The sequence below is a fragment of the Narcine bancroftii genome, chromosome 12 (genome assembly GCF_036971445.1).
Source record: "Narcine bancroftii isolate sNarBan1 chromosome 12, sNarBan1.hap1, whole genome shotgun sequence".
Lineage (NCBI taxonomy): Eukaryota > Metazoa > Chordata > Chondrichthyes > Torpediniformes > Narcinidae > Narcine > Narcine bancroftii.
This window is the reverse complement of record NC_091480.1, coordinates 69,635,711-69,651,616: the sequence shown is the minus strand read 5'-3', so window position 1 is coordinate 69,651,616 and position 15,906 is coordinate 69,635,711. Positions and strand designations below refer to the sequence as shown.

The 15,906-nt window shown below is 44.3% G+C and overlaps 1 protein-coding gene across 6 annotated transcripts in view; it reads right to left on the bottom strand.

The window, feature by feature from the left end:
- The window catches only part of smarcc2 (SWI/SNF related BAF chromatin remodeling complex subunit C2), a 115,666-nt gene that overhangs the window by 16,186 nt on the left and 83,574 nt on the right, over window positions 1-15,906 (bottom strand). For all 6 annotated transcript variants that reach the window (XM_069906740.1, XM_069906743.1, XM_069906744.1 and 3 more), the window contains exons 20-23: window positions 14,852-15,110; window positions 13,332-13,493; window positions 8,555-8,616; window positions 6,539-6,662 (exon numbers count right to left, since the gene is read on the bottom strand). In XM_069906740.1, coding sequence (XP_069762841.1) covers window positions 6,539-6,662; window positions 8,555-8,616; window positions 13,332-13,493; window positions 14,852-15,110 — 607 coding nt within the window. The remainder of the gene's footprint in view (window positions 1-6,538; window positions 6,663-8,554; window positions 8,617-13,331; window positions 13,494-14,851; window positions 15,111-15,906) is intronic.

Here is a 15,906-nt window from a genome sequence, read left to right as displayed (position 1 = left end):
GCCGGAGGACCCCAAAACCCAGCAGCAATAGATATTCACCAAGACAAATGGTGACTTAAACAAAAGTCGCTTTTAATTATCTTTAAACATGAAAACAGAATCACATTTTTATTGACTTAACTCCCTTCTAATTCTAAGCGCACGTGTATGTAATCTGTGTTTAAGTTCAGAAAAGTTCTTTGGTTCACAGTCCAATCTCACTTCTCATTCCTCCAAGTTCACTGGTTGCAGGCAATTCTTCGACTGTGCACAGAATTTACATTTATAAAGTTCACCAGGCTTTGGTGCTTGAAAGGTAAATGGTTACCACAATGGAAGGATCTTGTCGGTTTTCAGAGAGAGAATTATGGTTCGCTGGACACCCAGAACGGGTTCCTTGTAACCAGCCACTTCAGTGTCTTGCCGAAAAAACTTGCCTCCCCCAGTGTTCTCCAGATGATAACCTCTTTCTTTCAGGTCACTACAGAGTTCCTTTTTGTTTCTCTTATTTCAAATGAAACATTAGGCAGCCAGTTCTCTCCTCTTGCATGAACCACAAGGGCTTTGACCAGGATGAACTAAGCACTCACAACCCATCTTCCAAAATGAAGTTTTTCAACAAGCTTGCCAGCTTGTCCTATTCCAGTCCCAGCCACTACTGCTGACTGTAAAACTGCAGAACTGAATTCCCCCCCTCTCTCTCTTTCTCTCTCCCACCTCATCCTGTTCGAGTCCCAGCTGCTGCTGCTGAAATGAATTCCCTCTCTCTCTGAGAGAGAAAGCCTATTTGACTCTCTCTGCTTGCAAAACCACATAACCCTCTTAGAACAGCAAGTTCCACTCCAGACAGTCTGCGGCACCAACGTTCTTTCATCTGTTGCCTTTTTGTAAACAACAATCCATTAGAGAAATTTCTTGGGCACCCTCCAAAGCTTCTGCACAGCTCTTTACGCCGACATGTCTTGCCTGAGCAGAGCTCCAGTATTTTAAATAAGATCTGTTTTAAATTATTTGTATGTGAGCTGCACTAAAAAAAAATCTGCCCCAATTTATCTCCCAAAAACATATCTATCTACAATACAAACACAGCATAATCTGTCACAGCCTGCTCATCCCCACGAGGAAACATCCTCAGCAAAACCATTCAATTCTTCCCCACATGAATGATTGGATTAAGGAACAATTAGAGAAACCAACAGATTCAAAGGAAATTATGCTAGTTCTTAAATCAATGCCTTCCATCCCTTCTCAATATGTACTCCCTTGTCTCAAATCTGCGCTCTCTCCAATGCCTTTATACATCTTTAATAACGTCATCCAGAACCCTAGAGCTTAATTTGCCTTTTTAATGGTACATCTTTTAGTAACTGGTGTATCTAGACTTCAAAATCCCTTTGTCTGCACCTTCAATAATATACGACCTTCCTTCGATCATGTTTAGCCTTGTCCTCATTCTGGTTGACAACTGTCCACTTCAGTTTCTGACAAGATGCCAGAAGGACAGTTGGAGCCGATAACTATTTGTAAGGATGATGACTTTTAACAAAGACACAAGAGACTGGAATCAGGAATGAGCAACAATCCATTGGAGGAACTCGGTGGGCTGTGCATCTTCTGTGGGGGAAAGAAATTGCATAGGACTGAGTGTGGAGAGGAACTATAGCCAGAACAGCCATTGCAAGGGAGACAATGATTCATGTGACCTGAAGAGCCCTTGCGGGTGAGGCCAATGTTCACGTGAGCATTCTCCAATCATGTCCACTCCACTCTGTGCCCCTGACGTGGCCTCCTCCATATCAGAAGTCCAAGCTTCCCAGTTGCATGGCATTTCAACTCTACTTCCCATTCCCATCCTCGACTGCTGGGGCAAGGGGCAGACAACCCAGAGGACAATGCCCTTCCCTCTCCTTCGGTTCCACATTTGGTCCTCCCATTTTCGTTCCCTTTCCCAAACCCAGCCTCCAAGCTCCCCATCACCCAATTTGACCCCATGTCCTTCGGGTTCCGTCCACACTACCCACAGATTTCACACACCAGATACCCTCCGTCATCTGGCTCCATCTCCCCTTCATCGTTTCCCTAATAGCCCTCAATATCACCTTGCTTATTTATCAGCTTCTAGCCCTGTGTTGTCATTTTTACCTCGCCCCCTCACTCTAGCTTTACCCTCCATTCTCCCCCACAGCTCCATCTGCCCGCTTGTTTTCCCCCATCTGCTTCCAACCACCCCTTCCTCATCCGGCTTCCAGTCCAGTCCCTCCTCAGCCCACTGACCTGTGGTTCACCCCCCCCCCCCCCATCTCCTCTCTGCTGCCTTTCCTCTCTGTCCTAAGATCTGATGCAAGGTCTTGATTGATCCCTCCTCACCCTCCAATCCACTGAATTCCTCCAGCTGTTTGCTTTCTGTACAATGGTCTTTGAAGTGTGTCCAGTATTTATTTGGCAGAAAATTTTGTTCATCTAGTACTGGGTGTCGGACAAGCAGACTTGCAGTCTATTTAGAGTTTTAGAAACGTAAGGTGATTGACACATTTTGCTAATATACACGTGGAAGTAAATGGCATATTTTCAGATGATGTTGCAAAGGGACAGCTTTTTTTTGTAATTTTATTTATAAACGATAATGAATCATACAATCCAATACATATCTTAGGGATAATATGTATAAGTATCTCGAGGGGCAGGGACTGATCATGGACACCCAACATGGGTTTGTGAGGGAAAGGTCATGTTTGACAAATCTTGTTGAATTTTTTGAGGAGGTGACTAGGAAGGTTGATGAGGGTAGAGCAGTAGATGTGGTCTACATGGATTTCAGCAAGGCCTTCCATGTGGAAGGTTCAGGTGCTAGGTATTAATGTTGAGATAGTCAGATGGGTTCAACAGTGGTTAGAAGATAGACGCCAGAGAATCTGTCAGGATGGAGGCCGGTGATGAGCGGTGTTGGGTCCTTTGTTATTTACCATTTATGTTAATGATTTGGATGATGGAGTGGTGAATTGGGTTAGTAAATATGCGGACGATACAAAAATAGGGGGGGTTGTGGAGAGTGAAGATGGTTTTTGGGGATTGTAGAAGGATTTTGACTGCTGAGAAGAGTGGGCTGAAAGATGGCAGATGGAATATAATATCGATAAGTGTGAGGTGCTTCATTTTAGAAAGAATAATCAAAACAGGACATATGCAGTGAAGAGGAGGGAATTGAGGAATGCAGAGAACAGAGAGATCTTGGAATAGGTTCATTGTTCTTTGAAAGTGGATTCTCATGTAGATAGGGTGGTGAAGAAGGCTTTTGGTAGGCTGGCCTTTATAAATCAAAGCATAGAATATAGGTGCTGGGAGGTGATGTTGAGACTGTTCAAGGCATTGGTGAGGCCAAATTTGGAATACTGTGTGCCGTTCTGGTCCCCAAATTATAGGAAGGATAAAAATAAGGTAGAGAAGATTAACTAAAATGTTGCCTGGATTGCAGTATCTAGAGTACAAAGAAAGATTGAATAGGCTGGGTTTTTATTCATTGGAGCGTAGAAATTTGCGGGGGGATTTGATAGAGGTATTTAATATTATGTGGGGGATAGACAGAGTAGATGTGAATAGGCTCTTCCCCTTGAAGGTAGGTGAGATTGGAACGAGGGGTCATAAGTTAAGAGATAGGGGGAAAAAGTTTAGAAGTAACATGAGAGGAAGAGGGGTGGCTGAGTGGAATGAGCTTCTGGAAAATGTGGCCAATTTTGTCATTTAAGAGAAGGTTGGTTGAGTGCATGGATGTGAGGGGTTTGGAGGGTTATGGACAGGGAGCGGGTAGGAGATCACAAATTGGTGTGGACTAGAGAGGTCAATATGAACTGTAATTGATATATGGTTATATGGTTATAATGTTTTATCCCACATAACTCCCAACCCCCCTCTAAACTACCCCAAAGAAAAAGAAGAAGAAGAAAAAGAGGAGATCTACTACAACAACGCAATTCAATTATTTGCCATGGATTGTAACCACACCACCGATATACAGGAAAGAAAATATTAATGATCTAATCACATAAATTTCATATACTAGCTCCAATTTTTAATAAAAAAGGAATAATTATTTCTTAAGTTATATGTTATTTTCTCCAAGGGAATACATGATCTCATCTCCACGTTGTATCGTTGGATACTCAATTTAGTCTCATTTTTCTATGTAACTGCAAGACATTTCCTAGCCACTGCTAAAGCTAGTCTTAAAAAGGCAATTTGAAATTTATTTAATTTTAATTCCAAGTTTTTAATATAACCCAATAAAAATATCTTAGGGTCAAGTGAAATTTGAACATAACCTTCAAAAATTCCTTCAATTTTATTCCAAAAAGGTTTAACCGTCTCACATAACCAAACCAAAAGTAAAAAGGTACCCACTTCCTTGTGGCATCTAAAACATAAATCTGAAGAAACATATTTATATTTCTTCAATTTCTCCAGAGTCAAATATAGTTGATGGATAAAGTTATAGTGAACCAATCTATTCCTTACATTTACACTTTTAGTCATACTGTCCTCACATATAGACATCCAATCATCTGGAGAAATAGATATTTCCAAATCTTATTTCTATTTCACTCTAGTTTTATATACATCTGGTTTAAGCATCTTAATCTGCAATAAAACATACATATCAGATATAACCCTTTCTTACCACTGTCAGTAAGTAAAATTTCAAATTTAGCCTCAAAGTACGTCCAAAATTATCTAGCAATAATGCTTTAACTTGATAATCGGAAAAAAGAGTGCTCGAAGATATCTCAATTTTTCTCTTTCATTCTCTGAAAATAAATAAAATATCCTGCCTCATAACAATCTTCTACCAATTTAATTCCTTTATGCTCCCAAGAATTGATTATTAACTGTAAAGGGAAAAAGTTTGTTTTGAACCAGTTGAGCGAGATCTCACCCAGATGTTTCATGGTGGACTGATGGTGGACAAGGGTGGTGTGGTCAGCTAGAAAGGAGGGATAGATGACTTTAATTACCTAACATGAGTAACAATGTTAACTGGCAGGGTTAGAAAGCTGATTGGAGAGTTTCATATTAGGGGATATAAATTCAAAACACTAATATATAGTTAAAAACTTGGGATATAATTGTTACTCATGTTCTAGGTGATGATGATTGTAGTCACCTATCCCTCCTTGTTCCCTAACCTTTGACGCAGCTGACCACATCACCCTTGTCCACCATGAGATCTCGCTCACCTGGTTCTCAGCGTATCTGGCTAGTTGTGGCCAGAGAATTATTTCCAAATGCTTCTCCCCTTACACTGCCGCTTTTTCCACTCCCCAAAGATTCTTCCTTGCTCCCACCCCCAATCCATTTCTCACCAACATGCTGTCCCTTTGCAACGCCATCTGAAAATATGACATTATCTTCCATGTGTCCATGCCCAACGTTTTGAAGGGTGGTGTGGTCAGCTTGAGAAGTCAAAGGCTAGAGAGGTCGAAAGGAGGGAGAGATGACTTTAATCACCTAGAACATGAGTAACAATGTTAACTGGCAGGGTCAGAAAGCTGATTGGAAGGATTCATATTGGGGATACAGATTCAAAACACTTGGGATTAAAAACTTGGGATATCATTGTTACTCATGTTCTACATGATTAAAGTCATCTATCCCTCCCTTTGACTTCTCAAGCTGACTGCACCATCTTCAGAAACATTGGGCATGGACACGTGGAAGATAATGCCATATTTTCAGATGATGTTGTAAAGGGACAGCATGTTGGTGAGAAATGGATTGGGGGTGGGTGCAAGGAAGAACCTTTGGGGAGCGGCAAAGGCGTCAGTGTAAGGGGAGAAGCATTTGGAAATAGTTCCCTGGCCACAACTAGCCAGATACGCTGAGAACCAGGTGAGTGAGATCTCATGGTGGACAAGGATGGTGTGGGAACAAGGAGGGATAGATGACTACAATCATAATCACCTAGAACATGAGTAACAATGATATCCCAAGTTTTTAAATATATTAGTGTTTTGAATCAATATCCCCTAATATGAAACCCTCCAATCAGCTTTCTGACCCTGCCAGTTAACATTGTTACTCATGTTCTAGGTGATCAAAGTCATCTATTTGATCTCTCTAGCTGACCACACTACCCTTCAGAAATATTGGGCATGGACACATGGAAGATAATGCCATATTTACAGATGATGTTGCAAAAGGACAGCATGTTGGTGAGAAATGGATTGGGGGTGGGTGCAAGGAAGAATCTTTGGGGAGTGGCAAAGGAGTTAGTGTAAGGGGAGAAGCATTTGGAAATAGTTCCCTGGCCACAACTAGCCAGATACACTGAGAACCAGGTGAGTGAGATCTCATGGTGGACAAGGATGGTGTGGTCAGCTGCGTCAAAGGGTAGGGAACAAGGAGGGATAGATGACTCCAATCACCAAGAATGTGAGGTGTTAACTGGCAGGGTCAGAAAGCTGATTGGAAGGATTCATATTAGGGGATACAGATTCAAAACACTAATATATTTAAAAACTTGGGAGAAGATGAGATGGCAAAAGACAGTTGCTGAACAGTAACTTACCGATTTCTACTTCCGCCTTCTCATTTTCTTTCTCCGGTTCACATTCGTTCCCCTTCTCTTCCTCCTTCGCAGAGGTGTCAGGCTGCTTCTTATTTCCATCCTTGCCTGCCTGTTCCTTGTTATCCTTGGAACAGACCAGCGACACAGTTTAGTAGGCCAAAGCAAGAGTAGATCCCGCTGCTGGTGTGCGGCAGCCCGGGAACAACGCAAAGCAACTCAAGTATGCGCTCGCAGTGAGTTACGGAATTCTATCGCCATTCTCACGGGAGAACAGATTTTTAAAAAACCACTTTCTTCCCTGGGGTGCGGTGGACGGTGCAAAGGGGAATAAATGAAATGTTTTTTTTAAACAATACTCCATGGGATAGTAGAACCTGATCCTATCTGATGTCCATGCACACCCCTGGACATCTAAAATATAAACTTTGATGCATCGCCAGTTGAAATATGGCTTAGTGGTGGAACACTGAATTCCCGAGCAAGAACAAAGCCTTTGCCATTGTTTAATTGAAAATGTTTGCTGCCTTGGTTCTTTCCGATATCAAAGGATGGAAAGCTCCTTTATTAAATCAGCAGAGTGAAGTGAAAGCAGCTTGCTCCCAGCCTCAGAAGGTGAGAGTAGAAAATTACTGAAATGCTCCAAAGTTGTTAACACTTGTCTCTACTGGTTGGTTTCTTGTGCTCATGAGCTGCTTCCTGAAGTCGTAAAATATATACTCACCGTGAATTACAGAATTCTATCGCCATTCTCATGGGAGAAAAGATTTTGAAAAAACCTTTCTTTCCTGGGGTGTGGTGACATTTATTGTGGGAAAAGGAATCAATATTATATCTGTAAAAACACAACGCTGGAGAAAGTCAGCAGGTCAAACCGTGTACGTTATAAAACCATTACAGTACGGAAACAGGCCATCTTGGGCCCTCTAGTCCGCACCGATATAAGTGGTCCACTACCCGCTCCCTGTCCATAACCCTCCAATCCCCTCACATCCATGCACTCATCCAACCTTCTCTTAAATGACAAAATTGACTACGTCTTCCGGAAGGTCGCTCCACTCAGCCTCCCCTCTCCTCATGTTACTTCTAAACTTTTTCCCCTTAATCCTTAACTTATGACCCCTCATTCCCATCTCACCTACCCTCAAGGAGAAAAGCCTATTCACATCTACTCTGTCTATCCCCCTCATAACCTCTATCAAATCCCCCCTCAACCTTCTACGCTTAAATGAATAAAGATCCAGTCTACTCAATCTTTCTTTGTATTCTAGATACTGCAATCCAGGCAACATTTTAGTAAATCTTCTCTGCCATCTCTCTACCTTATTGATATCCTTCTTCTAATTTGGGGACCATAACTGCACACAGTTATCCAAATATGGCCTCGCCAATGCCTTGAACAGTCTCACCACCCAGCTCCTATATTCTCTGCTCTGATTTATAAAGGAGGGATGGGAAAGGGAGGGAGAACAGGAAGTGTCCTGGTAGAAGTCAGAGGTTCGCTCAGCACCTTCCCTCTGTCCGAATCAGCAATAAGGCCGACCATTTCAATTCTGCACGCTGGCGCGTCTGTCCACTGCCTCAGGTACTACCAAACCCAGGCCACCAGTAAATTGGGGGGGCAATCCCCAACCAGATGGCATTAACATCAACTTCTCTGGCTTATGCTACACCACTCTTCAATGAAGGGCTCAAGCCCGAAACGTTGGTTTATTTTTGCTGAGTTTCTCTGGCGTCATGTTTTTACTTCAACCACGGTGTCTGCAGACTTTACTCAATTTTACCAGTTTCAATTAGAAAATTCCCCCGCGCTCTTGCCTCCCAAATTAATAAGAAATGGTTAAAAATAAATCTGACAGTGAAGAAAATACAAGCAATTTTATCAGTTTCAATTAGAAAATTCCCCCGCGCTCTTGCCTCCCAAATTAATAAGAAATGGTTAAAAATAAATCTGACAGTGAAGAAAATGCGAGCGATTTCATCAGTTTCATGAAACACGACAGCAGAAAAGAATATTACCTTTGATTCTTTTTTATCTTCTGCTGATTGAGCATCTGACTTAATTTCATCACTGCCTTCCTCTGAGATATGGAAAGTAAAAATATAAAGTTAAAAATCGTGAAGCCTGGCCAAAACACAATATACGATTTTGAGTTTCTCTTAAATGCAGCCTCGCACTTTGAACTATTCACTCTCATAATCACCAATTGGTTGAACTCTCACCCGAGTCAGAATATTCTGGATTGTGTGCAAATCACCCCAGATTGAGGATGTGCTATATTGTTGCAGGCATCATGAGCGGGAGAGGGGTGGCTGAGGGTAACGACCGACCTTCTGGAGGAGGTGGCCAGTTTTGTCATTGAAAAGGTTATATATTTAAGCATGCTCTATGATAGATGAGAGGGGATTGGAGGGTTATGGACAAGGAACAGGGAGGAGATCACTTAAATCAGTGTGGACTGGAGGGGCCAAAGTTTCTGCACTGAAATTGTTATATGGTTATATATTTAAGCATTTATTAATGCATTAATAAATGCTGTCGTCACCAGCAACATCCAGACCTTGAAAGATGGGTGTAGAAAGAAAAAAGTCCAGACAAGGTGCTGCATTCTGCATGTTTCTGAATTGACAAGTTGTGCTCCATGGTAAGGGATAAAAGAAAACACTGCCATCCCAGTCCTACATCACCACTGTGTGTGTGTGTGTGTGTGTGTGTGTGTGTGTGTGTGTGTGTGTGTGTGTGTGTGTGTGTGTGTGTGTGTGTGTATTTATTTATTTATATATACGTAGCATATATATACGCCTGCTTCGCTCTGCTGAGGCCGGGGCCACCGCCTCCCCCTCCCTTCTGCCCAGACCGGGGCCGCCGCCTCCTTTCTGCCCAGACCGGGGCCTCCACCTGCTTCGCTCTGCCGAGGCCGGGGCCACCGCCTCCCCCTCACTTCTGCCCGGACCGGGGCCGCCGCCTCCTTCTTTCTGCCCGGACTGGGGCCTCCGCCTGCTTCGCTCTGCCAAGGCCGGGGGCCACCGCCTCCCCCTCACTTCTGCCTGGACCAGGGCCGCCGCCTCCTTCTTTCTGCACGGACCGGGGCCTCCGCCTGCTTCGCTCTACCGAGGCCGGGGCTGTCGCCTCCCCCTCGCTTTTGCCCGTATCGGTGCCGCCGCCGCCTACCTTCTGCTCGGACTGGGGCCAGGGCCACCGCCGCCTTCCCTGTGCCCGGACCGGGGCCGCCGCCTCCTTCTTTCTGCCCAGACCGGGGCCTCCGCCTGCTTCGCTCTACCGAGGCCGGGGCTGTCGCCTCCCCCTCGCTTTTGCCCGTATCGGTGCCGCCGCCGCCTACCTTCTGCTCGGACTGGGGCCAGGGCCACCGCCGCCTTCCCTGTGCCCGGACCGGGGCCGCCGCCTCCTTCTTTCTGCCCAGACCGGGGCCTCCGCCTGCTTCACTCTGCCAAGGCCAGGGGCACCACCTCCCCCTCGCTTCTGCCCGGACCGGGGCCTCCGCCTGCTTCACTCTGCTTCACCTCCCCTCGCTTTTTACATTTTACACCCCAGTTACACAGCAGTAAGAAAGGGTGTGACTCGGTCAACCCTGTCAGAATCCAACCGGGTCCCTGACCTACCTCAGAGGTAGTTAGAGAACCCAATGAAACTTACCTAGGCCATGTCCACAGGTGATTTGCGACCAGGTATGGTCCGACCTAGGAGGGGAGGCAGGCCCCTCCAGCCCGGGTAAGAAACCTGCATAGGAGAAGGCCACTCCGATATAAAACCTACGACCCAAGGACCTCGCTGCCATGTCCCAGCTTGCTTGGCCACAGCACACGAACCATGTGTGTAAAGGGTGGGGCCAGTACTGCGCACAATGCACTCTACCTAAAAGTTCCTTTGCGCAGGCCCGAGGACATGTCCACGTCCTCCCCCTCCACGTCCTCCCCCTCAAATTGATACAGCAATGAGCTCTCTGAACCCTTCTCCATTAATAATGGCGTGAAGCAAGGCTGCGTTCTCGCACCAACCCACTTTTCAATCTTCTTCAGCATGATGCTGAAACAAGTCATGAAAGACCTCAACAATGAAGACGCTGTTTACATCCGGTACTGCACGGATGGCAGTCTCTTCAATCTGAGGCGCCTGCAAGCTCACACCAAGACACGAGCAACTTTTCCGTGAACTACTCTTTGCAGACGATGCCGCTTTAGTTGCCCATTCAGAGCCAGCTTTTCAGCGCTTGACGTCCTGTTTTGTGGAAACTGCCAAAATGTTTGGCCTGGAAGTCAGCCTGAAGAAAACGGAGGTCCTCCATTAGACAGCTCCCCATCATGACTACCAGCCCCCCCACATCTCCATCGGGTACACAAAACTCAAAACGGTCAACCAGTTTACCTATCTCGGCTGCACCATTTCATCGGATGCAAGGATCGACAATGAGATAGACAACAGACTTGCCAAGGCAAATAGCGCCTTTGGAAGACTACACAAAAGAGTCTGGAAAAACAACCAACTGAAAAACCTCACAAAGATTAGCTATACAGAGTCGTTCTCATACCCACACTCCTGTTCGGCTCCGAATCATGGGTCCTCTACCGGCATCACCTACGGCTCCTAGAACGCTTCCACCAGCGTTGTCTCTGCTCCATCCTCAACATTCATTGGAGCGACTTCATCTCCAACATTGAAGTACTCGAGATGGCAGAGGCCGACAGCATCGAATCCACGCTGCTGAAGATCAAACTGCGCTGGGTAGGTCACGTCTCCAGAATGGAGGACCATTGCCTTCCCAAGATCGTGTTATATGGCAAGCTCTCCACTGGCCACTGAGACAGAGGTGCACCAAAGAAGAGGTACAGGACTGCTTAAAGAAATCTCTTGGTGCCTGCCACATTGACCACCGCCAGTGGGCTGATATCGCCTCAAACCGTGCATCTTGGCGCCTCACAGTTCGGCGGGCAGCAACCTCCTTTGAAGAAGACCGCAGAGCCCACCTCACTGACAAAAGACAAAGGAGGAAAAACCCAACACCCAACCCCAACCAACCAACCAATTTTCCCTTGCAATCGCTGTAACCGTGTCTGCCTGTCCCGCATCAGACTTGTCAGGCACAAACGAGCCTGCAGCTGACGTGGACATTACCCCTCCATAAATCTTCGTCCGCGAAGCCAAGCCAAAGATATATTTAAGCATGCTCTATGAATTTGTCCATTTGGAGTTTAAGATACTGCTTGAGGGCATGATCTGTGCTGTCACTCCTGTTCAAGACAAATAGGGTGTTATGTTCTATATAAAGAAACTACCTTGCACAGGAATAAAATCAGAAAATACTGGAAAACCAGAGCAAGTCAAGCAGTATCTACACGAAAGAAACCTTTCACAGGAGTGGTCTGAAAGGAAGCTTGGAATTTCCACACTACTTGATTCCTATTTCTCCACTCTCTCTTTTGTGAGTAGGTAGTATGTGTGAAAATCACTGCAATGTCATAAAGTCCATTACATGTAATGAAATATTTTGGTGTGTTGGAAACGCAATGCCCAACTTTCACACAGACAGCAAAAAGAGAAACTGTATTTAGAAATACAGTTTCAGAGACGAGACTAATCCAGATATTTCTATGATCGAAATATTGCCATGGGAGTTTTAACAAATATTATATCTCTAAAAGCCAATATTATAGCTGTACCCGCTACCTGTCCATAACCCTCCAATTCCCTTTCATCGCTGCACATATCCAACTATCAATTAAATGACAAAATTGATCACCTCTTCCGGAAGGTCTTCCACTCAGCCACCCATCTCCTTCTCATGTTACTTCTAAACTTTTGTCCCCTAACCCTTATGTCCCCTCGTTCCAATCTCACCTACCCTCAAGGGGAAGAGCCTATTCACATCTACTCTGTCTATTCCCCTCATAATTTTAAATACCTCTATATCAAATCCCCCCTCAACCTTCTACGCTCCAATGAATAAAGTCTACTCAATCTTTTTGTATTCTAGATACTGAAATCCAGGTAACATTTTAGTAAATCTCTATCTATTCCCCCCCTCAACCTTCTACGCTCCAATGAATAAAGTCTACTCAATCTTTTTGTATTCCAGATACTGAAATCCAGGCAACCTTTTAGTAAATCTCTATCTATTCCCCCCTCAACCTTCTACACTCCAATGAATAAAGACCCAGTCTACTCACTCTTTCTTTGTAGTCTAAATACTGAATTCCAGGCAACATTTTAGCAAATCTTCTCTGCATCCTCTCCACCTTATTGATATCCTTCCTATAATTTGGGGACCAGAACTGCACACAGTATTCCAAATTTGGCCTCACCAATGCCTTGAACAGTCTAAATATCATCTCCCAGCTCCTATATTCTATGCTTTGATTTATAAAGGCTAGCATACCAAAAGCCTTCTTCACCTCCCTATCCACGAGATTCCACTTTCAAAGAACGATGAACCATTATTCCAAGATTTCTCTGTTCCTCTGCATTCCTCAATGCCCTTCCCTTCACTGCATATGTCCTGTTTTGATTATTCCTCCCAAAATGAAGCACCTCACACTCATCAATATTAAACTCCATCTGCACATTAGCCCCCCACGATGGGTGGCAAGGGTCCAAAAGATCCAAGACATTGACAACCTGAATGGGGCATAGCAACATTTGGACAACCTGTACTTGGATCAATTCATGAAATGTATGTAAGGTCAACAGATATGCGTATGCCTACAATTGCACAGCCAAGGACAGCTCATTAAAACTGCAATTTCCACCGGGCACATCCCGGTACCCCTCATATGCACTCACCCAACTTCTCTGGTTCATCTGGAGTAGTTCCTGCAATCCCGCTGCTCTCCAGACCATATGTCGGATCTGCTTTCCCAGTAACTTTAGCAGCGTCTTCTACCTGCTTCACATGAGCTTCCACCAGAGCAGAGGGGACTTCCTCCTTCATCTTTGAGAACTCCTCTGCAAACCAAAGTCTGATGTTTAAAATGGGAGAAGTGCCCATGGATGTAAATACCCCATGCATTATTTTGATATTGTGGTGCCTGCAGACGTTTGAGTTTTGCTTTGATGCAGGCATGAAAACAAATTAAATTCCTTGTCAAGTGCACGAAGATACGGGGGGGGGGGGGGGGGGGCGGGTGCTTTGTTTTTTGCCTTTAATCCAGACAGTCAACTTATACGGAGCACAACATATTGAAAGACTGACAAAAACAAGAAGCACCCTATTGGCAAATCTCTTTAATTTTCATAAGACCACAAGAAAGGATTTATATCTGAGATGTATACTTTGTTACAGAATAATATGTTTAAGCCAGATTGAAGTTTGTGGTGATACGACCACCAGCCGACTGCAAGGGGGCGATCTCTCTACCTGTAGGAAGACCACTTAAGGGGCTGACTCCGCCTGGCCGGCTGTCAATCAGCTGACCTGAATGGACAATGGACCGCCTAAGGGGCTGACTCTGCCTGGCCGACTATCAATCAGGCAAACAGAATATAGACCTGAGCCAGCCCCTCTTGAGCCAGTTACACACGGGGAGCCACCAAGGCATGAACTGGTGTTTGGACCTTGACTGGAATAAAGCCTATTGTACAGTCTTTTGAGTTTTGTGCTTGCTCGCTGCTACCTCAGTGCACCACAGAGTGGGAAAAAGATTTGGCGGTATCTATTTGTCAGGATGTTTGGATGAATTTATGTGAGGACAGAATGACTAAAATTGTAAATGTAAGGTTCATTATAATTTTATCCATCAATTGTATTTAACCCCGGAGAAATTAAGGAAATATAATTTTATTCCTTCAGATTTATGTTTTAGATGCCTTAAGGAAGTCGGATCCTTCTTACATTCTACTTGGTGATTTTTATTGGGTTATATTGAGTTTGGAGCTAACATTAGATAAATTTCAAATCGCTTTTTTTGAGGTTGGCCCAAGCCAGGGCAAGAAAATGTCTGGCAATTACTTGAGGATTTAGCAAAGGCATTTGGAGATGAGATCTTGTATTCCACTGGAAAAGATAACGTAATAATTATTTATTTTTTGTTAAAACTTGGAGCCCGTACATGGAATATGTGTGGTCCAATTATTAATATGTTTCTCCCACACACTGATGGTGTTGTCCCAAACCAGTGCAAATAATTGGGGTATTATGCTATTTGATCTCCTTTTGGGGTAGTTTAAAGAGGGGTTGTGAGACTATATGGGATAAAATATTATATACTGGTTTGCACTTTTATTGGTTTAATAAATAAAATTAAAAAAATTTTTTTTCACAAGACTTAAACCTACTCTGAAATTTGGAACTGAAACCATCTCACCTAACGCAGACTTTGCGGCCGCCGATGCCACCCGAGGGTCAACCACTGACGCCAGGAATGCCACAGTGCTCATGACGGGATTACCGGACTGGCTGAATGGAATGGGCTGATAGGCCAGTGGACCGAGTGAAGCCTCCGAGTCTTCAAGGTAGGGGTCTTCTATCGGTAAACGCAAGAAGTGCAAGATGCATTCGTCCTGTGTGCGACTGCCTACATGCTCCGAGACTTTGTTCCAATCGTCCTTGTACATCTCTAGGGCCTGTGGGAGGAAATGGAAATAGAGTCACCAGCTCCAAAGGCCAATTATGTTTAAGTAGTCAATTTTATTATCTCAATTTGTTCCATGCACGGGGACATCTGCAGGATTGAATCCAAAATAGGTGCATCTAATACAGGCATCTGGTTCCAGTCCAAGAACATTACTGGTGTTACGAGCCCACAGGACCCCAAAACCCAGCAGCAATAGATATTCACCAAGATAAATGGTGACTTAAACAAAAGTTGCCTTTAATTATCTTTAAACATGAAAACAGAATCACACTTTAACTTATCACTATTGACTTAACTAACCTAACTTAACCCCCTTCTAGTTCTAAGCACACGTGTATGTAATGTGTGTGTAAGTTCAGAAAAGTTCTTTGGTTCACAGTCCAATCTCACTTCATATTCCTCCAAGTTCACTGGTTGCAGGCAATTCTTCTACTGTGCACAGAATTTAACGTTTATAAAGTTCACCAGGCTTTGGTGCTTGAAAGGTAATTGGTTACTGCTCAGGAAGGTTTTTGTCAGTTTTCAGAGAGAGATTTGTTGTTCACTGGACACCCACAACTGATTCCTTTTTAATCAGCCACTTCAGTGTCTTGCTGATGAAACTTGTCCCCTCAGGGTTCTCCAGATGATAACCTCTTTCTTTCAGGTCACCACAGAGTTTTTTTTTGTTTCTCTTGTTTCAAGTGAAACATTACGCAGCTAGCTCTCTCCTCTTGCATGAACCACAAGGGCTTTGAGGAGGCTGAACTAAGCACTCACAGCCCGTCTTCCAAATGGGGTTTTTC